We start from the raw sequence: 21580 nt of genomic DNA, 5'->3' as shown, positions 1-21580 counted from the left end.
TAACCAGGTAAACACCCAAGTGGCCTAAGAAGGTCACTGTTATACTGATGTTACAGCTCGACAGGTAAAGGGAAGGACTGTGTGTAAGAAAGCTTACGTCAGTCTTCAGCTTCTAATACTGCTTCTAAATCAACTTCCATATCTATCATACTCTATAAACCTATGTACTAATAAGAATCAAAATTTGGCTTCAGAAATATCTGCAAGGAAATACTGACTACCCTAGGCACTTCAGGGACAATTCTGTTCCTGTCCCCATGTGGTCTGTGCAGTATCCCTACTTCTGAGATCAATATATCTTCAGGTAAATAAACATTATGGTACTTCTTCATGAACAGGTTTTAATTCTTAAGCCATGGCACAATCCCTTCCCCAGCTCACCCCCAAAAGCTTCTGAAGCCGACTGCATTGCATAGTTTCAAACAGACTAAATTTAGCCAGTTCTGTTCATCAGAGGAACGCTGTGTGTCAGCTCCATCAAAGCCCAAGGGCAGCCCTGATAAACACTGAATACAGGGCACGTAGCTCTGCAGCTAACAAACTCGCAGAGAGCGTGGACTCGGGGGCATTCAAAGCAGTTTTGTCATCAACAATCTAGTATCCCTGGAGCCCCCATGTCGTTTCAGTTGCTAAGCAACTCTGGTGTTAATGTCTTAGAGGAGAAAAACTTACCAGGCATCTGGCCGTTCATCTGGTTCTGCATGTGTGGTGCAGGAGGGCCCCCACCCACCATTCCATCTGAAGGCATGCTGTGAGACCGGGGAGGGGGCGGAGGGCCACTCTGACTCATCCCTCCAGGACCCATAGGCAGATTCTGTGTGGGCGGCTGAAAGAAGACAGCTTAGTCAAACAAGAGAAGCGGCAGAATAGTGTATGAAAGATTCATATGGTATCGCTGCTGTCTATATTACTAAACTGAATATAAACAAAACAATAAATGCATTTCAGTGTCTTCCAGTGCATTTTAATGATGCATTTATTAATATATTAAATATCCCTTATAACGTCAAGTGCCTTGGAAAGCAGACTACAGTTAAAGCGCATTTTAACTTATAAAATCTCACAGGGAAAGGAATTTTCTAACAGGCTATACAGACTTTCCATTTATTTCTTTATGATCTCTAATGTGTCTATTGTTGTTATTTAAATTACATTTAAAAAACTAAGTTGTCCTTCCTTATGATGATATTTGTATATTTACTAATGGTAAATATTTACCTGCAAAGGGGATAACAGCAGCAAAATACGTAAAGGGAGCAAGAAGTCACAGAGAGCACTGTCTTTCATACTTAGAGAGTGGGCAGGCACTGGAAGAGTGCTTTAAAACAGGAGTCAACAGCTTGGCTCAACGTTTCTGTGCCGCAAGTCACGACTATAGGCTGGGAATGTTACGATGGCCTCCAAGGGTACACAGACAGGGCCCTCTAAAGCACACCTTTGACAATCCTAATGAAAACAACTCACTAACCCTGAGAGTTCACAAAAGAGTGAAGGGACACACACTCACACACACACACACACACACACTCAATTATAATCCACACATCTGTCCTGCCCTTTCCTTCCAGACTTTATGGTAATGTCTGGTTCAATGGTTCCTTACATTTACCACCTCTAGTTACTATGTGGCTTTCCAGATGTGAACACAGCAGCACACAGCAGACAGACACACCGTTCTTTAGCCAACACCACTTAGGGGAAAAAAAAAAAAACAACTTTTAACATCTTTATTCGTAAATCCAGTAAATCACTAGCCTTTAGAATTTTTAAATCTCATCCTCAGATCTTTGTCTAACTTGTATCTTTATATACTTAACAATTTAGTTTTGATTTCTTTCTTTAAAAAAAAAAGAAACCCCACTAAATTGCACATTTTACTTTTAATTACATACCTCACCTCCAAACCTGACTATAATTCAATCTCTAGTTCATCCTGACTCACTGCCATCATTACAAGGTATAACAAACTAACTCTCCTGCTAATGAGAGCTATAAAGTCCTGGGAATACCAAACAAGCAAACAAAACAAGAAACAATCCGAAGGCTCCATAAGGCAAGTTCTGGTGGAGGAACTGAAGGCTACCCCTCCAGAAAGGGTCAAATGCAAACCCACACACCGGCCTTTTCTCTGACTGTGTTGTACACAGGGTGAGCCCCAGTAGGAAGCTGGAGTTCTTTGGAATCTTTGACAACCAGAAAAAAAGAAAATTTAAGTATAAAAGATCAGGAGAAGAACCACGAGAAGCAGGGACAGCAGCCAGGAGGTGACAGTGAAGCAGATGGCTGGAAGGTGACTGACTGCTGGTGCAGGCCCACAAGTCAGAGGGGCTCTCAGGAAGAACGGGGGCTCGCTGGAGAGGATACAATCTCTTCTCAGACTAATGTCAAACTTAATAGACCGGCCTTAGCACTTCTAACCTCAGCCTCACTAAACTGACGGTAATCTCTGGGTATTTCCACACCAAAGGCAAATGGCTCCCTTTGGAAGAAAACACACAGATGTGTACTGCTGACGCTCAACCACGATGCCTGACTGCTAAAATCACAGGGCATTGTGAAAACAGGAAGTAAATGTCCAACAGCAGCAGGATAACTGTAACAATATCAAAGTAAAACCTAGACGAAACAGCAAATTGTAGAGGGACAGAAACCCACACATCCTGGCGGGGATGTAATAAAGGTGTAGGTACCATGGCAAACGGCACCACTCAGCAAGCTTAACACGGAAGCAGCACTGAATCTGGCAATTCCAACTCCTGTACATTTTCTAGATCTGAAAGCACACAGTCTTGCACATCACAACCTGTAGATAAAGCACTCACTCAGGGATCCCGCAGAAGAACCCCAGTAAAAAACATGTAACCCCTGTAAGCCAGTGACTAGATAAAACATGGATGATCATACAGTGGGTGGGGTACTATTTGGCCAAAAAGAAGCATGGTTATAGGGATGCCTGAAGGTCAGCAAAGGAGAAAGGCTGCACAGAAGAGGCCATTACATGACTCGTGTTACAGATGTGCAGGACAGGCAAAAGCAGAGACAGAGAGAAGCCTAGTTGTTGCCCAGTGAGGAGGAGAAGGGAAAATCAAGATTCTATGGTGCCAGATGAGGGTTTTTTCATTTATTAATTTTTTTTAATGTATGGGTATTTTACCTGTATGTATTTATGTGCACCACATGCCTGCCTAGTACCCAAGGATGCCAGAGTGCAGCACTGGATCCTTTGGGATTGCAGTTATAGATGCTGTAGGCCACCTTCAGGCTGGGAACTGAACCCAGGACTTCCATAAAAACAGCTCATGCTTTTAGACACTGAGCCAGCTATCCAGCTGCAGATTCGAGGTTTCATGGTTTTGAAACGACACAGTGGTAAACGGTGCGCAACTGTGTGCATGCTAAAGGGTCACTGTGTGCCTTACAGTGCAAACATAGTGACTGTTACACGCATCTTCTTTCAATCCAAAAAGATAGACAAATAAGAGTAACATTAATTTTAAAAAGTTTTATTATGTGTATGTTGGGGATGGGGGTCACTGTCAGAAGGCAGTTTGAGGGAGCTGGTTTTCTCTTTTCACTATGTGGGTCCTGGGGATCAAATTCACACTGTCAGCTTGGCAACAAGCCTCTTTATACCTGAACAACCTCCTCCATCCTATACATAACAAACACACGGAAAGCACTCAAAAATAACCATGCTTACCAAACTTATAAAGCCTTTGATTAACATTTTTTTAAAAAGTATATAAATGCAAAAAGGAAAAGGGGGCATGGGATAGGGGTTTTCTAAGGGGGGGGGGAATGGGGAAAGGGGAAGGCATCTGAAGTGTAAATAAAATATCCAATAAAAAAATGAAAAAATAAAAAGAAAGAAAGAAAGAAAATAACCATGCTTGATACTATCAAGAACGGTTGGAAGTGTAGAGGCGCCAGGAAAACAGAAAATGTCTATCAAGTCCTAGAAATCTTCTAAGGGATTCAGAAAATAAAATCACTGAAATTAAGAGTGCAAAAAATAGAAACAACAAACAGGACTGGAGATAATTTATGAAAACAATACAGAGATGAAAGAGAAAACACCAGCAAAGACACAACACGGCTGGCTGGGACACAACTGGTGAGAAGCCACTTTAGTCTGCACACAGCCCAAGGTTGGAGGCCCAGCCCTGAAAGAGAAATACAAAGCAAATACAACACCTAACTGAAGTTAGAGAATGCACGCTAAAACCCAGCAATGTATGTGGACACCACTGGCTCAGAGTTTTCCAAAGCTAATAAACGATTCCTTTAAAGTGGTAAGACAACACACAGAAAGTCAACAAGCTTTCCCAGACTCTAGACTAAGATAAAATACTCTCTCCAACTTGAGGATGAAATAAAAATTCTTTAAGGTAAGCAAACGATAGAACTGGTTAAAAGAGGTTCACCAAAAACTCAGAGTCTGCAGACAAGGCTGAAGAATCCAGAGCACCGGCTGCTCTTCCCAAGAGTTCAGTCCCCAGCAGCTAAAGAGCAGCTCACAACCTGAAATTCCAGCTCCAGAAGACCAACAACTTCTCACCTCTGCAGGCAACAGGTACACACATGACGCACAGACACGCAGGCAGATTTTCAAACAAGCAAAAGAAATTAAACGCAAAGAAATTAAATAAATCTTTTAAAAAGCAAGTAACTATACAAGAACATATATTTGGGCAAATGTGGAAGAAATGAATGAATGAATGAATGAATGAATACATCAATAAAAAGAACATTACTACCAGCATTCAAAATAACAATGACATACTGCAGCCCGGGAGCAGCTCAGCAGCACAGCGTCGAAAGCACTGGGCTCTAAGCATAAGGGAAAGGAGAGCTGTGCTCCAAGATGAAACACACACTCAACAGCGAGGGCTGCAAACCAAAGCGCATACACACTTCATAACACAACCTCAGAGATCCGTGAAGCAAAAGCAGAGAGCACTAAGACAAGAGAGGAAGCCAGAGAAAGGGACAGCCAGAGACCATTCAGAATGAGTTTAAACAAGGCTTCTGATAATCAGATGAAGTAGACAGGGCACGTGAAATATTTAGCTTAAGAAAAGTGACAGGAAAACAGAAAGTCTGAAGGGTGGGGTAGCTCCTAAGGGGTGGGATAATGCAGCTCCTGAGGGGTGGGGCAACTCCTGAGGGGCAGCACCTCAGCACTAGGGCAACTACCACTTGGCAGGCCCTGGACTGTCCCAGCACCAAGAAAGGAAGAAAGAATGGAGGTAAATGCGAAAATTTCTCTATTAAAAAAAAAAAAAAAAAAAAAAAACAACCTGATCCAAGCACACTTGGGATGTGGATCTCCGAATTCAGCCACCTGGTCCACAGAGCTAGTTCTAGAACAGCCAGGGCTACACAGAGAAACTACCTTGAAAAATCAAAAGCAAAACCAAACAAAACAAATAAACAAAAAGCACCTAATCCATGATTTAAAACCTTTCCTGAAGAAATCACCTCATGAGCTTTTATTGTGGTCTCATGTCTAAATCACTTAGGAATAAAAAGAAAAAATAGAAATTCATATGTAACCTTTTAGAAATCAAAACTAAGGGGAGCAGGTTCCAATTCGTTATGAGCCCATTACTCCCTGACCAAGATAGTTCAGGAAGAAAAATTACAGGACATGTTTTCAGACACTAAAAACCACGGAGCAAAAACAGGGGCAAACTAAGTCTAGAGCATCATAAGCAGTGGACGTCCCTCCAGGGATGCAGGTCAGTACAATGACCTGTGGAGATGACACAGTGCACTGAGTCATCAAAGTGAAGTCGACAGAATTCTCATGAAGGGAAAGTGTCTGATAAAGTTAATACTTGCACATAATGGCCTTCACCAATTAAGGACAGGAATGGTGGACCTGGCCAGGTGGCTCACAACTAAGGGTGCTTGAGCCCCATAACACAAGTCTGACGACCAGCGTGTGACCCCAAGAACCCATTTAAGTTAGGAGAGAAAACCTCCACAGTGTCCTCTGATCCCACAGCACACCATGGCTTCCACAGAACAAGAGAAGCATTCACAACCAAATAAAACTTACAAAACCTTTACAACCAACACCATCTTACTAGTGAAATAAACCACTCTTGCCCCCGAAGCTAAGAAATAGACAAAGACTAGACTAACACTGATACTCAGTAAAATAAACCAACAAGCAAATTAATGTCAGAAGTAAACTAGAAAAAAGCAACAACAAAAGACTAGGGAAGGAAAACACATCACTGTCTCCTCAGAGATGCACAACAGCACACATGTAGAGTACATGAATACATCACGACCTGACAGGATTTATTGTGAGAAGAGATGTTCATAATCTCCAAAGAGAACACTGTTGAGAACAAAGACTGGCACCTTTGCTCAAGGCTTAAGGATAATGGGTTTCTGTGGGGAGCCGATAGAAGGCGGCTATCATCCTTGCAGCCATCTTGAGCCATATACCCTGACAAGAGATTTGATTACAATAGCCTACAACAGCTGAGCACACTCTGATAACATCTTGCTTTAGATACCCAGGATTTTCCCTTGGGTGTGTGAGACTTAAAGGTGTGTGACTTAAGGGCATGACTTAGAGATCTGATTTAGAGACAAGGCCTAAGGGCATGATTAAAGGCGTGACTTAGAAGCTGGCTTAGAAGTGAGACACATAAAAGGCGAGAGGCAGACAGAAGAGTTGATTGAGTACAACTTGGAGTCAGTTATTAGGCATTAGGTATTAGGCACTTGGCACTTGGAGGAAGAACTTGGAATTAGACATTAGCCACTTAACACTTGGAAGACGAAACTTGGAACTTGGAGGCACTAGGGACTAGGAACTAGGGACTTAGGACTTGGACTAGGAAGAGAGATTGAAGAATAAACGGGATTGAATCACACTCTGTCTGGTCTCCATTCTTCGAGTCCGTCCTCACTCTCTCTCTTGCTGAACCCCGACCCGAGGACCTGAGCAGCTTGGGGCAGTGCGGGCTCTAACAGTTTAGCCCCCAAGGCTTTTGGCAGTGCAGGTTTCAACATTGACAGAGCGGCTCTCAACAGGTTTCCCTAATTGCAACCTACAGGTGACGTGAAGCACTTGTCCTAAAAAGTCACAAAATCATCCCACCGTCTACATGGACATGTGAAGGATTTGGGATACCCAGGGCAATCTTAAGAACAATTACTAAAAACCACGAAGGCTAACTACAACATACAATAATAAACACATGGTGCAAGCACAGACAGACAAACCAGAAAGAGAGCCTAGATGTTGGCTGTACCGGGGAACTCACAGGTACAGTAAGAAAACAGCGAGTGGCGTTCAGTGGGCAATTAACACTTTCCAATAACTGTGATACGGGAATAAACTTTTCTTTTCGTCCCTACTAAAAACTCGACCTAGGGACCTCATGCATGCTGGTCAGCTAAGCCACATCCCCAGCTGTTGGATAAACTTTTAAGGAAATGCAGGCATACCTTTATAACCTTGATATAGGAAAGTGAACTTTAACATCCGAGAACTATTCATCCAATGGCGTTTCAAGCAGACCATGGCAAATTTCAAAGTAAAAAGCATGTGAGAGAAATACAGATAACAAAGACTTACAGGGCCCTGGGTTTGAAGCCCAGCATTGAGGTCTGGGTTTGTGGTTCAGTTCTTATTTTTAAAAACTCCTACAGTCAATTACAAAAAGGTCAAAGAATTAAAAACTAGCCAAGAAAGGGACACTGGAAACTCTGGGGATGAGAGCATTGTTCTGACTAGTAGTAAAGTCACCTATACCCTTCAAAGGATGGCTTTACCGTGTATGAATGACATGTAAAAGGTTACTGTACTTGCTCCCTTTCCTGGCATGAAAATAGCTGGCCCCACTGTCTATGCTCAACGTCCCAGACACCTCTGCTGCACTGCTTAGCTCACTTCTAACTGCCATGTGTGTCGGTGCTCACTGTCTATCAACACTATGCAGTAGGCTAAACGAGGGTGAGGGCCACGAGTATATTATTTGCTAATTGTTGGGGCCTCCAGTCATCCAGTATCTACTTGATAAATATTTGAGAAATGATTATGAAACCTAGATTTGAGGGCTTTCCCTGAGCGTCTGCCAGGGCCCTGAGCATGCTCGCAGCACTCTTAAACCAGCCCTCTTCCCACCCCACCATTCCTTCAACTCTCCTGGAAATCCCAGATGCAAAGGCTCCATCATCTCCCATGCTCAAGTCTCAGGAAGCCAATTCCACCCTGAAAATGGTGGGGCCACCCCAACGCCTCGCTCTCATCCCGACTGGTTACATACTCTGCCCATCCTCTGGCCTCTACTATAACCTGGGATGTGCCCACGATTGCCACCTCCTGGACTTCCATCCTGGTCTGACTACTGCCACATCTCTGGTTTCACAGCTGCCTCCTGATTCTGTACCAGAGTCTCCAGAGTCTGCACAGGGTCCTGTTAGAACAACTTCTCAACTTTCAGAGGAAAAACCCAGGTCCTTAGCAGAGTCCATGAAGCGACTGTCTGTTGACATGCCTCCTTACCATGCACCTCCCAACCTGTAGCCCCAGTACCCGGCTCCTGCTCTCTGCCTTCCCTTGCCACAGCCCACCATCTCTCAACACCCGACACCATCTTTTACTGCCTGCCCTGGCCAATGGAAGACACCCAAGAGAGTGGGGATTTCTGGCTGTTTTATTCACTGATACTTCAAAAGTACTAATCACTAATCCAATATTATAAACGATATATTTTCAATTAACTAATGAACTTGAAATTTTTGTAGTTTTCCATAAAATTATATACCATTGTATCAAATTACCTTCAATATCTCTTTTAGGATACAAACAGCACTACAAACAAAATCCTTGGCTTGCTCATTTGTAGTATAACTGGCATTAATAAAGCTCCCACAAGGAGGCACTAAAATGACACAGAAACATAAGAATCAAAACTAACACCTGCCTAAAGCTGATAAAAGCTATAGACAGACACAAGAACCTTGGTCAGCCATGCACTGAGGTATGCAGTCTTACCAATGGCACGCTTGCCTACTTTCTGGCCCTAATTTAGTCTCTCAAAAGTGAACACACACACACCACACATGTGATGAATGTATACATGTGTATACATATATTCATCATATCATATATCCACACACATCTATCTTAAACAGCTTAGGAAAGTCTCCTCTTGACCTCTTAGGAAGGTCACGCATTCTCACAAGAAATCTAAGGATGCCACCATGACCAGTATTGAATTTCTGCAGGATAAGTGTCACCAATTAATTCTCAAAACTGAATCATCTTAACCCCTTGACTAGAAAGAAAGCTAGTTAACCTCAGGGCTAACCTCAAGACCTGCCTGGGTGGCCTTCCATAGCTAATGTCCCCAATCTATTTGCAGGGTGCCATTCTCCAGACTCCCTGGGCCTCAAGCCTGTGGGGGGGGGGGGGGCTCTGAGCTTAGTCTACTACCTGGACACTCCCCGGTTTTAGTACCAGGTTCCCAATCAACTCAGTGACATTAAAAAAGCAAGTATTTCCTACACAACAAACTGACAACCCAAGTTCTTCCAACTCCAACATACTAATCACTGAACAGTCATTCTCAATTCATTAAACTGAAACTGAGGCTACTATTGTAGCCCAGGTTGTCCTGGAACCTGTGATTGACCTAAGTGAGCCTCCTAAGTGTTGGAGTAACAGGCATCACCATCACTAAATTTTAAATAAGAAAGCAAATGCATTACCATTCTGAGAAGAGAAATTTTCTAGAATATGCTTCAGAACAAACAAAATGGGCAAAGGACACTGATGAGGGGAAACATAATGGTTGTATCACTACACCTGAGCTTGGCTGGCTGCCAATCTGCACCTCCTCCGACAGCCTGTGGGTTACACATGCGCACATGGTCACGTCCAGCTTTTTATGTGGGTGATACAATCCAAAGGCAAGTCTTCAGTTTGAATGACAAGGACCCCAGCCCATACACTAGAATGTCTGTTCCAGTTGGTGAGCAGGGAATAATTAGGTGTGACCTTCCTGGAGGAGGTGTGTCACTGGAATAAGCTTTAGGTGTGACCTTCCTGGAGGAGGTGTGTCACTGGGGTGAGCTTTAGGCATCAAAAGTCCATGCCACCCCAGTTAGTTTTCTCTGCTGTGAGTTCTCAGCTACTGTTCCAGAGCCCGCCCGCCTGCTGCCATACTCCCAACCATGGACTCTAGTCCTCAGCAACTGCATGCCCTAATAAGCTCTTTTATGAGTTGCCTTGGTTGTGGTGTTTTTATCACAGCAATAGGGGTAGTTAAGGCCCATGCTTACACAGCAAACTTTCTCACCCACTGTGCCACCTCTCCAGGACCAAGTACTTAAGGATGCAGACGACTTTATATGCAAATGCTGGAATCTAACTCACGGCCTTGTGAACAGGAGACCATTAAATGCTCAGCCAGCAAGCTACAGGTATACCATACATAAGGGAAATCAAAGAGTCTGTGTGTGTGGCAGTTTGTCCCGAAGGTCAACTTGACTCCCCAAGTGGAGCCCAGGAAAATGCAAAGCATACTTTTGGGTGTCTCTGGAATTCCTTCCTGAAACCATCACATCATGAGATTTCTAACCAACCAACTTTAAACCACTGACAGATTTACATTTTGGGTAGACTGTTGGAAGCACTGAAGCAAGGGACTAAGAGAACTAGCTGGAAGGAGCTGGTTACTGGGGTCATGCCTGTGAAAGGTCTACCGTGGCCCAGTCCCCTCCCTGATAATTCTCTTGGTTTCCCAGTTGTCAGGAGGTGAACAGCTTCCTTCCATGCCTTCTTCCACCATGTTCTATCTTGCTGGAAAGGCAGTGCAGCCAGCTGGCCAGACTCCTTTTTCTGAAAACTTGTTGCCAAAGCAAATCTTTAATCCATAAGGTGTTTGCTCAGGTATTCTGTCACAGCAACAAAAATAACTAGCACATTTATATTCATTTTTTATATTATTTCTACATCTGTATCAATTTGCTTAAATTACAAAAGTGATGCATTTATAAATGTGATAAATACAATTAGAAAATCTAAAAGCTTAGCATATACATTTCTTGAAACAAAATTACAACAGACTTAAATAAATATATGTTGAATTTTTAAAACTGGGGCAGTACTATTCTGTAATTTTAAAAATTCTACTATACACATTCTTCATTATTGTACAAGTTAACCTTATCCAAGCATAAAACTCTACTAAACAGCTCTACTGATTTAACACATCCTCGATACTGATACTTGCTTCTGTTTAATGGTTTTATTAATGTAAGCAATGCTTCAGCAGACAGCTTTCTATGAATTCTTTTGTGTTGTACTTATACAAATATTAAGAGGTGGTGGTGCTGTGGAGCTGATTCAGTTGTAAACTGAGGGTCACACAAACATGGAGACCTGACTTGAGATCTCCAGCACCCATGTAAATCTTGGGAGTGAGTGGTGGCAGATCCCTGGAGCTGGCTGGCCTATCGGCCTAACCAAACCAGGAAGGACCAGCTTGTGTAAGACACCCACCACAAAAAATAACACCTAGAGCAACTGAGGAAAATGTCGGAAGTCAACCTCAGGCCTCCACACACAAGCTCGAACATATGTATATGTCACACACAACACACATGTATATAGTTAAAAAAACAGTAAGTTATTCATTTCTTACTGTTGGAATACTGAAACAGTCTTTCCAATTAAAGTCAAAGGGACAATCTTTATATTCCATTAGAAGGTACTTTCACTACTTTTTATACCTATGCCAACATCTCTCCTCTCTCTCTCTCTCTCTCTCTCTCTCTCTCTCTCTCTCGCTCTCTCTCTCTCTCTCTCTCTCTCTCTCTCTCTCTCTCTCTCTCTCTGTGTGTGTTTCTCTCACACCTCTCACACACACATACTATTCACAGAAAGATATAGCCAATTTCTTTACATATCTCGATTCAATTGCAAAGGCTTCTGAATTTAATAGATAAAGTCCAGGAGACATCATATTTTTGTTTCCCTCAAATAGATCTGAAAAAAATCAGCAGTATATCAGTAAAATGTTGCCTGTGATATTAACATATAAAAAAACACATGCACAGAGAGATCAGTGTCCACAAACACAGGACAACTTGCTTGCAGAGCAGTCTCCAACTGAGCAGAGCCAGTAATCTCATCTACAACTTGAAATGAATGTACTTTTAATACACACAGCATTTCTAAAATAGTACATATTGTTCCATATAAAACATATTTATGTATAAACATTTAAGGCATGTACTTTGGTTTACAATTTTGAAGGAATAAAATCAATCTTTCTACAGTGTTTTTTCTTTTTTATGCTAACAAACAAAACAAAAACTCTTCCCCAAAAGATCAGATACATGTTGATGCTTTAATCTGTACTGAATCTAATGTGTACTCCTCCCCAAGAGTTTTTGAGCAGTGAAGACTAGGAAGAGTCACTCTCAAAACAGCCAGGCTGTAGAGAAGACTGAGACAACACACAGAACTTGAAGGGTCAAGACTCAGCCTCAAGGTAGCAGAGACTAGCCAACTCCATTAAAATAAAACAAAAACAATAACAACAACAACAACAACAACAAAAGATCACCACCAACAGAACAGTTGAGCTGCTTACAAGAGGCTCAGAACAACCGAGCGCCTGGAAAGAACACTCTGTAACCTGTTGAGCTGTCTGCAGGCTGTGCAGTGTGCTCCAGGTCCCCCAGCTTTTGTGAGCTGTTACCCACACTGGGGTAGGCTTCAGTGATCCAGGTATTCTGAGTCATTTCTGCTCCTGTAAGGAACCCCACCCACCCACATTCCCATAAGTAACTCCAAGAAAACACACTGGTTCACCACAGAGGACTTTGGTGGAACCTGTACTTTGGTCTGTCATGGGCTCCCTTTCTGGAGTGAACAGATGTGTGTGCTGCACCCCTCAGCCCCCAGGAAGTTTGTCGCACAACAGTCACAAACAAGGGTCTTGTCTGTTTTTCATGCTGTTGAAAGGCCTGTAGAACATGCAAATAGTTGTGCCTAATGGAGGCTAGATTCCTGTCTCACACTCAGGCAAGAAACTCCTTATTTGGAAACCATCTATTTCTAGGGAGAAACTGAAGTCAAGAACACAGGAAAGTATGAACATAAATGAATCTTCCCTGAAGAACTGTGTGCGCTGATAAGCACAAGAGTGCATGTACATTAATGTCACAAGCTGAGCACTCAAAAAGGTAAAATTAAAAGGTAACAGGAGTGAGTGAAAGAGATGGCTCAGCGGTTAAGACTGCTGTTCTTGCAGAGGGACCAAGTTCAGGTCTCACTCATGTTAGGAATCTTATAAAGACCTACAGCCCCAGGTCTAGGCAATCCAACACCCTCTGTGGGCTCCATGAGCACCCGTACTTAAAGATGCACACACAACATGCATAATTTCAAAAGAGAAATCAGTAAGTCAAAGAACAGCTATGTCAGAAAAAATACTGTTTTATCAACAGACACCATGACTGTCCTAATATTCATACTTAGGGCTCTGTTCCATAACTTCAGACAAGAATGTGAGCCTTTCATTTAAATGCCAAATTAAACAGCAAGGTAGAGATGCTGGGGGAAGGCAGGGCCAAGTAAGAGTGCCAGGCCAGCATGAAGCACAGAACTCAAATGAGAGTGAATGCATAGCGTGGGCATCTGTAATCCCAGCTGTCTGTCTCACGTGGAGCTGGGAGACAGAGATGGGAGGATCCCCAGAAACTCACAGGCCAGACAACCTAGAGGACTCATACCCAAGGTTGTCCAGACCACCACATATGCAGCCTGGCATGTACCCACATGCAATGCACAAATACACACACAGACACAAAAGCAAGTGCAGGCACCGTGTTGTCACCAGAGAGTGCTGACCCTGGATTCATTACACAATGGCAGAGGGAATGAGCAGATCAATAAATGTGACACAGCAACACACACACACACACACACACACACTGCAATGTTCACAATGTTCTACCACATGTTCTTTTATTTTACTTATTATACTTATTAAAGTAGCTATATTAAATTTTAGTCATGAAGAGCCTTAAATCATGCTCTGTTGGAACACTCATTAAACTTAAAAACTAAAGCTCAATTTTGCTAATTTTGCTCAATTAAGCTTTTTTTAAAAAAAAAGAAAAGCCATTAATTATCACCAAAGTTTTTTTTCGGGGTCTTAAATGTAATATCAACTAAAATGAAAGTTTGTCTAAAATATAGAACTAGCTACTCTAAATCAATTTTTACTCACAGACCAGCCTTTTAGTCTTTGCATACAAGTCATTCACAATTACAATTACCCTTAATAAAATTAAAAGTTAATGACTCTAAGTGGCTGAAGTTGAACTATTTAAAATCTGAATTAAGTGAAAAACAGGACACTTAACTGGCAGCAGCCTTCTGAGATGGAAACGTGCTTTTATGTAATTGCAAATGACTATCCACTAGTTTAACAAGTATCTGTACATACTCAGTAGAGCAACTGCATCCTATCTACCACAAATGCTTCTGAATCCGATGCCTTTTGTCCCAGGAAGGCTCCAGTTGCACACTGCCTTCCCCTTTACCTTCATCACCATCACCCATCAATATTTACTCATTACCTCTGAAATGCTTAAACACCAGGGATTCACATTTAATCGTCATAATAATATTGCATAGTATTCTCTCTCAGGCTATGTAAACGACTCATACCTTACCTCATCAAGGGGAGCTGATACTGCAAGAACATGCATTCATTTTTCTGATCATCTAATATACCATAATATCACTGAATGCTTCATTCAGGAAGCATGGACACACAAGGTTCTCAACCCTTCCTGCCCTGAGAATCAAGCTAGGCCTTCAAAAGACAGTAACAGGTCCTCACCCCCAGACAATTTACTAGTAGTGGTAAGTAATTTTCTTTTCTGGATGATTCTGAGATGTGGCCAAGGCTAAAAACACTAAGACTATATGATATCCAAGAGGCTTTTCCAATACTGAAACTCTCGATATTATGGACTTCAGATGAACTAGTAAGACAGACCATTTTCCCCATGAAAACTTAATAAATAAAAATTTGAAACATATTAATTATGTTGGTCTCCCATAATCTTAAAAACCATTTAACTGTCCACTGTATATGTGAGAGGACATACAGACAATCCAGGAGAGACAAGACAGGACTTCATGTACCCAGGCTAGCCTTGAACTCCAGTTTCTCCCGAGTGCTGGGGTTCAGGTGTGATAGCCGTGACCCATCTACAGTGCTGCCATTCTCTTACTGCAGCCATCTCGGATCCGTCCTCCCCCTGAAGCACTCCAAAACAACGCTTTACCTTCTGAATGACTTTGTATTTGCTTTCTGAGGTCTCTCTACAGAGTCCTAGCTGTCCTGGAGGTAGACTAGGCTGGACTTGAACCCCCACCACCACACCAGGTGTCTAGATGATTTTTAATTACTCAAACGTTCTGTTGACTCTATTAATGATACACTCGCTTCTACTCTTCCTAAACTCCTACCTCCTTCTTTGTGAGCTTAACTCCCTCACCACCATAAAAAAGAACAGACCACTCTATTTTCACCTTTGATGAATATTAGGCAAAATTTTATTTTGTAATAATTAAATATACCAAATAGCTATGGAGACATGAAATTTATGAGTCAAACCAATTGTGGGATGGTGAGTCCAGGTAAATGAGTCTGAAATGTCTTTTTCCCATTTTAAATCATGTAACGGCAAATTAATACATTAGATGTATTATCAGCTAATAATTAGATGTGACAATATATGGATAAATTATTCTGTACTAATTGAACTATAAAGGAAAATGTAAACTTTGAGAACAAATGCAAAGAAAAGCATTTAGGATTTAGCAACAGATGAGATTCTAGACTAGAGATTTACAGCACCAAAATAATTTCTGTGCTCAAATTTACCACATTCGCTTCTCATAAAATATCACATATTTTCTTATTCATTCACTTCATGTATATGAGTGTTTTACCTGAATTCATGTATGAGTATGTTGTATATTCCTCCTAGATTGACACACGCCACCCTGCAGGGAAGGTCTTTAATAAACAGGGAGATGAACAACTCAAAACAACTTCAGGAAGCCCCTGAAACTGACCAGATTCACTAAGCTCCGCCCTGCCAGATTCAGGAAAAGCTGCATAGAAGCTACAAAGACAACTGTAAGATGAGACAAGTTGCAAAGAGGACGCAGACCAGATGGGTTGCCTGGAAGCAGCAGAAACCAGCCCAGCTAACTGGAATAGATTCAGACCAACTGAGTCACATGGAAACAGCACTCTCCAGCCTATGTAAGCTGCCTGCCAGCTGCACAGTGTGCTCCAGGTCCCCAGCTCTGTGATCTGTCACCCATGCTGGGGTGGGCTTTGGTAATGCAACTGTCTTCGAGTTACTTCTGCTCCTGTAAAGAACCCTAGTAAAACTCATTCGTTTACCAAGCTGGCCTGTGGTGCTATTCAGACTCTGCTATCATAGGTTTCCTACCTGGGTGAGTATCATGTGCATTGTGCCTCCCCTGGAAAATGTTTGTCACACAACAGTGTACCATATTCATGCCTTGTACCCAAGTGCAGAGTGAGCTTAAGGCCAGCCCAGACTACATGAGAACCTATTTGCAATAATAACATCATGATGATGGCGGTGTGTGTAATGGGGTTCTGGGTCCAAAAAACTGAAAAAAATCCTTCAATACAGAAAAATCAGAGCCAAAAATTGATTATTTAAAAAGATTTTTAAAATAGATCATCTATGTCTGTCAAGATTGACAGAAAAGTCATAAGAGACAATACAAGTAAATTACGCTAACAAATCAAGATTCCAGCTGGGCAGCAATGGCACATGTCTGTAATCCCAGCACCTCGGGAACAAAAGCAGAATGCTGAGTGTCAGGGCCAGCCTGGGCTACACAGCAAGTTCAAGACCAACAGCTACAATGAGATGTCCCATCTAAAAAAAAAAAAAAAAAAAAAAAAAAAATACCTACCAAAAACCAAAAAACAAAGGCCATGGCCAAGTGAGTCAGACACAGAAAATGACTAAGCAGGAGTTACTGGTCAGTTTACCAATGTAAAGTACCCTGACAGACTGAAGAAGAAAAGCACAAGATCACCTAGGTGCAACTCACCTGAGATACACAGTTTAATTATTGTTTCCATAAAAGTTTTCTATAGAATACTACAGCCAACATCACACTTATTGGTCAGCTGAATCTCTCCCTCTGAGATCAGGAGCCAGACAGGGATGTCCTGTGTTATCACTTCTAAGAAGAGAGGGGTCAGGACTGGCAGGGAACAAATGACACAACTATAAACACAGCAGTTAAAATGCTAGCAGTTAAAGACAATGCCTGGAAGCGAAGACTCACATTCCACCGCACTTCCACGCACTAAGACTCAAACTGCACCGTACATCCATACAGATGCTAGGCACTGAAAAACAAAGACAGGACGGGAGAGAAAGCCAGAAACATCACTCTTGAGGTGGGGAAGAAGGAAGAACTGCATGATCAGGTGTGATGAGATCATAGAATTTACTTACAAAGACCAACAGAACAAAGGTCAGACACAGGTCCACACATATACTAATACTTGATAAACCAGATGAAAAAAGGTAATTTCCAAGCATACTGAGAGAGGAGCAGCCACATGGACAGGAACAGAAGCAAGCCAATTTCTCCCACTGTAAGCAAAATCAACTCAAGGGTAATAAAGTTTATGGCAATATTCATACAAACGATTGCATGTTCAAAACTAAATGAATTAACTATCCCCGCAGGATGTAGCTTAAGGTCAAAGGGTCCTGCTGTCAGGGTTCACATGTTCCAGGACACACACTAGCAAGTGATCCACCGCAAGCTTGTGGATGGAGACAGGAGACGGTAACCACAAAATCAAAACTAAGTCAAACAGTTTCTGAGGTGAGCATGTTGGTGCATGCCTTTAGAGGCAGGTGTGAAGTAAACACAGCAAATGTTGGGCCAACCAGGCTATATAGGGAGACTTCGTCTCAGTAAAATAGAATAACTAGAACTATTTCTGGGAGTAGAAATATCTCTTAGATCTCAATATTTAAAAAAAAAAATTCCCGTTCTGTCAAGTAAAAGGGCCCAATAACCATGCATATCATGTAATAACAATGTCCAAGCATTCAAACTGATCCCTGAGTCCTAATCCCCAAATAAACGAAAATGAAAGAAAACGCCTTAAAGCCACTGCTCCAGTCTTGGGCATAGAAGGTGACTAGTTTGGAATCTGGGATCCTGAAAGCACATCTTCCTGACTTGACCCAAAAGAAACCTAGAACAAGCTCAGAGCCAGCTGAGTCTTCCCACCTACGTACCAGTTTGATGAGAAGCAGGGACATGTTGTATCTATAGATTCTGTGAGACAGAATCCAGAGTGTGAGACGCTACACAGCGAGTGACTTAGTTTCCCTAACAAACAGACGTAGATACAAAAGCATAAACTGTCGGATATAGAGCCAGGCCACTCCGGATCTTGTCTGGCCTTGGGACGATCACACAAAAGTTTGCTGAGTAAAGTGATGAGAAGAGATTGGACATTCTAAGACACTGGGTATTGGGCTGACTTTGCTGTGAAGGCCGACAGTCCTGATAGCTAGAGATCTGGTGGAAGTGGTTAACACAGAAATGAAATACCCCAGACCCATTAGCAACTTACTTAGTAATTAAAAATAAACTAAACAGGGAGGGTTTGGGGATAATTCATTCAAATCAAAGAGTAAAATGACACAGCATTCAATGATATCACACAGCTGCAGAGACATTTACCCACACTGCTGTATAGGTACTTACTGCTGGTAAGAGGGACTGCATATTTTGATTAGAGTCTGCTATTGTAGCAAGGTATACCAGGTTTGTGTGCAATATCTGCTGATACCTATTAAAACAAAACAAATACCAGTATTAAAAAAAAAAAATCTTTCAACCTGCTTAAAAACAAACAACACTGTAATTATTTTTAGAGCTTAATGAAAGATGTTACCTTTGTATCATAGCACCTCAACTTTTCTTATTTCCTTTGCAAAATAATTCCAACTGACACATAATACATGTAAGGTAACAGAGAGCAGAGCAATCATGCTGGGCATGTTCAAGTTATTTTCTATGTGCACTGGCTGGGTTTGTGTCAACCTGACACAAGCTAGAGTTAAGAGTCATCAGAAAGGAAGGAGCCTCAGTTGAGAAAATGCCTCCATGAGATCCAGCTGTAAGGCATTTTCTCAATTAGAGATCACTTGTGGCAGGTGCCATCCATGGTCTGGTGGTCCTGGATTTTATAAGATCGCAGGCTAAGCAAGCCATAAGAAGCAAGCCAGTAAGCAGCACGGCCACCCCACCTCCCATGGCCACTGCATCAACTCCTGGCTCCAGGTTCCTGCCCACTTTAGTTCCTGTTCTGACTTCCTTTGGTGCTGAACAGCAATGTGGAAGCATAAGCTGAATAAATCCTTCCTCTCCAACTTACTTTATGCTCATGGTGTTTCATCAAAGCAATGGAAACCCCGACAGAGACAATGATGTACCAGCTCTGACTTCTCCACTTACCACTGAGGAATCACGGTTTACACTGCTGAGTTACACACGACTCCTCGGCTGGTCAAGGGGATACCCGACATCCAGTGGCAGACACACAGCACAGTGGGTTTTACAAGAACCAGAATGCAGGAATCCAATGACAAGCTCACCACCCCACACTTCCCTCTGCTCTCCTTGTGTTGTAGGGGGGGTCTCATTAGACAACCCTGACCAGTGCGGAACTGACTCTCTAGACCAGGCTGGCCCCAAACTCAGAGATTAACCTGTCTCTGCCTCCCAAGTGCTCCTGTGCCATTTGCATTTTAACAAAAACCTTAAGCCAAGGCAGGATCCACACACCCTCTCCTTCGGTTGTCACGGCTGACTTTAGCTAATGTCATACCCCTCTTCTATAACGGGCAAGGTACTCATCAATCAACTTAAAAATGCCACAGCAGACATGAACAAAATGGCAGAAGAATAATTCACTTTAAAACTGTAACTCGAATTCTTAAGATTTGGGCTGTATGGTTAAATATTGCTAGAATAATGACTTTTGGTAATATTGCTTAATAATTAGCTAGAGTCACTTTGTAATTTTTTAAAGTTAACTCATATAAAACCAGAAACTAGCAGTGATCTAATTACTGTTTGGTTTCAGTACATGAATAGAGCGAGCCCCATAAATACAAATTTAAAACCTACACCAAAACGTTCCACTATTTCAGACTTCATGTTCCTCAGGCCAGGCATGGTGGCAAAGGCCTATGGCCCTAGCACTTGAGAAGCTAGCCTGGGAGTATAGCAAAAGCTGAAACTCATTTATTATAGATACTAGCTATAAATTTAAAATGGCTATGTCAAAAAATTTTATTCAAATAAATGAAGCATTCTAATTCAGATCCAAACTGAAATAATTCTCTAGCCTTGCTATAAGCAACCAACTGCAGTTTTTCTAACAAGAGAAACCTGGCTCTTTACTGATCACGGGTCCCTCAATAAGAAACCTAAACTTTTAGTCCCACTCCTCACACACCAAATCTGAACTTAACAGTACCTTGAACTGATGAAAAAAATAACCAAACAGCCTCCCCTCCACCCCCAACTCACTCTTTTTGAGTCAGGGCTTCTTTTTGTGGCCCTGGCTCTCCTGGAACTCACTCTGTAGTCTGTAGATCGGGCCGCCTAAGTTCTGGCCTCTGCCTCCTGAGTGCTGGGATTTAGGCATGCACCACCATGCCCAGCCCTCAAACACCCATTTTTAAAAATTATATCCACAGTGGTGGGAGCAATATGAGGACCACAACTTCTCCCTCCACCAGGTGGGTCCTGGAGAGCAAACTAAAGCCAGGCTTGGTGACGGCAGGAGCCTTTACCTGCTGAGCCAGCTGGCAGGACCATGCAGACACTTTAATTGGGACACACACAGTTAAAAGCCTACGTTTTCAAGTCTCCTTTCTTCTGAGTTTTCTTATGTCGGTATAATCCTCAAGTGAGAGCGTGAGACTAACCAACCCATAGCAAGTGAACACGACTAACTACAAGACTAACTACCCCATAGCAGATGAACACAACTAACTACATGACTAACTACCCCATGGCAGGTGAACACGACTAACTACAAGACTACCCCATAGCAGATGAACACAACTAACTACATGACTAACTACCCCATGGCAGGTGAACATGCCCAACCTGAAGCCTTTGCCTACTCGTGACATAACAAAACCTCTTACTTAGGCTGATCCGCCCTTAGGAAGTTACTGCTTGTCCCATGCTTGCTGACTGTCTAACAGGAGTTACAGCAGGCCTCGAAAGCCTCTTGCAGCTTTAAGTGTCTATACTCACACCTTAACTCAGTTAAATTTTCAAGATATTTACCCAACTGTGCACAATATCAAATCTAACTTCTGAAATGATTTTAAATTTTCAGAAGTTTCAGGAATGGTTAGGGAGAAACCTTTACTCCTTCCTCCAGACTTCTGAGCAGTATTTTATAGC

General features: G+C 42.2%; 1 protein-coding gene across 4 annotated transcripts in view; it reads right to left on the bottom strand.

Moving 5' to 3' along the window:
• Ss18 (SS18 subunit of BAF chromatin remodeling complex) overlaps nt 1-21580 on the bottom strand; it is a 57281-nt gene that overhangs the window by 26972 nt on the left and 8729 nt on the right. For all 4 annotated transcript variants that reach the window (XM_034517952.2, XM_034517954.2, XM_034517956.2 and 1 more), the window contains 2 exons: nt 18857-18941; nt 673-826 (listed from right to left, as the gene is read on the bottom strand). In XM_034517952.2, the coding sequence (XP_034373843.1) occupies nt 673-826; nt 18857-18941 (239 nt within the window). The remainder of the gene's footprint in view (nt 1-672; nt 827-18856; nt 18942-21580) is intronic.

The sequence above is a fragment of the Arvicanthis niloticus genome, chromosome 14, assembly GCF_011762505.2.
Source record: "Arvicanthis niloticus isolate mArvNil1 chromosome 14, mArvNil1.pat.X, whole genome shotgun sequence".
Classification (NCBI taxonomy): domain Eukaryota; kingdom Metazoa; phylum Chordata; class Mammalia; order Rodentia; family Muridae; genus Arvicanthis; species Arvicanthis niloticus.
The sequence above is the reverse complement of the archived record's forward strand: the minus strand, read 5'-3'. Positions and strand labels throughout refer to the sequence as shown.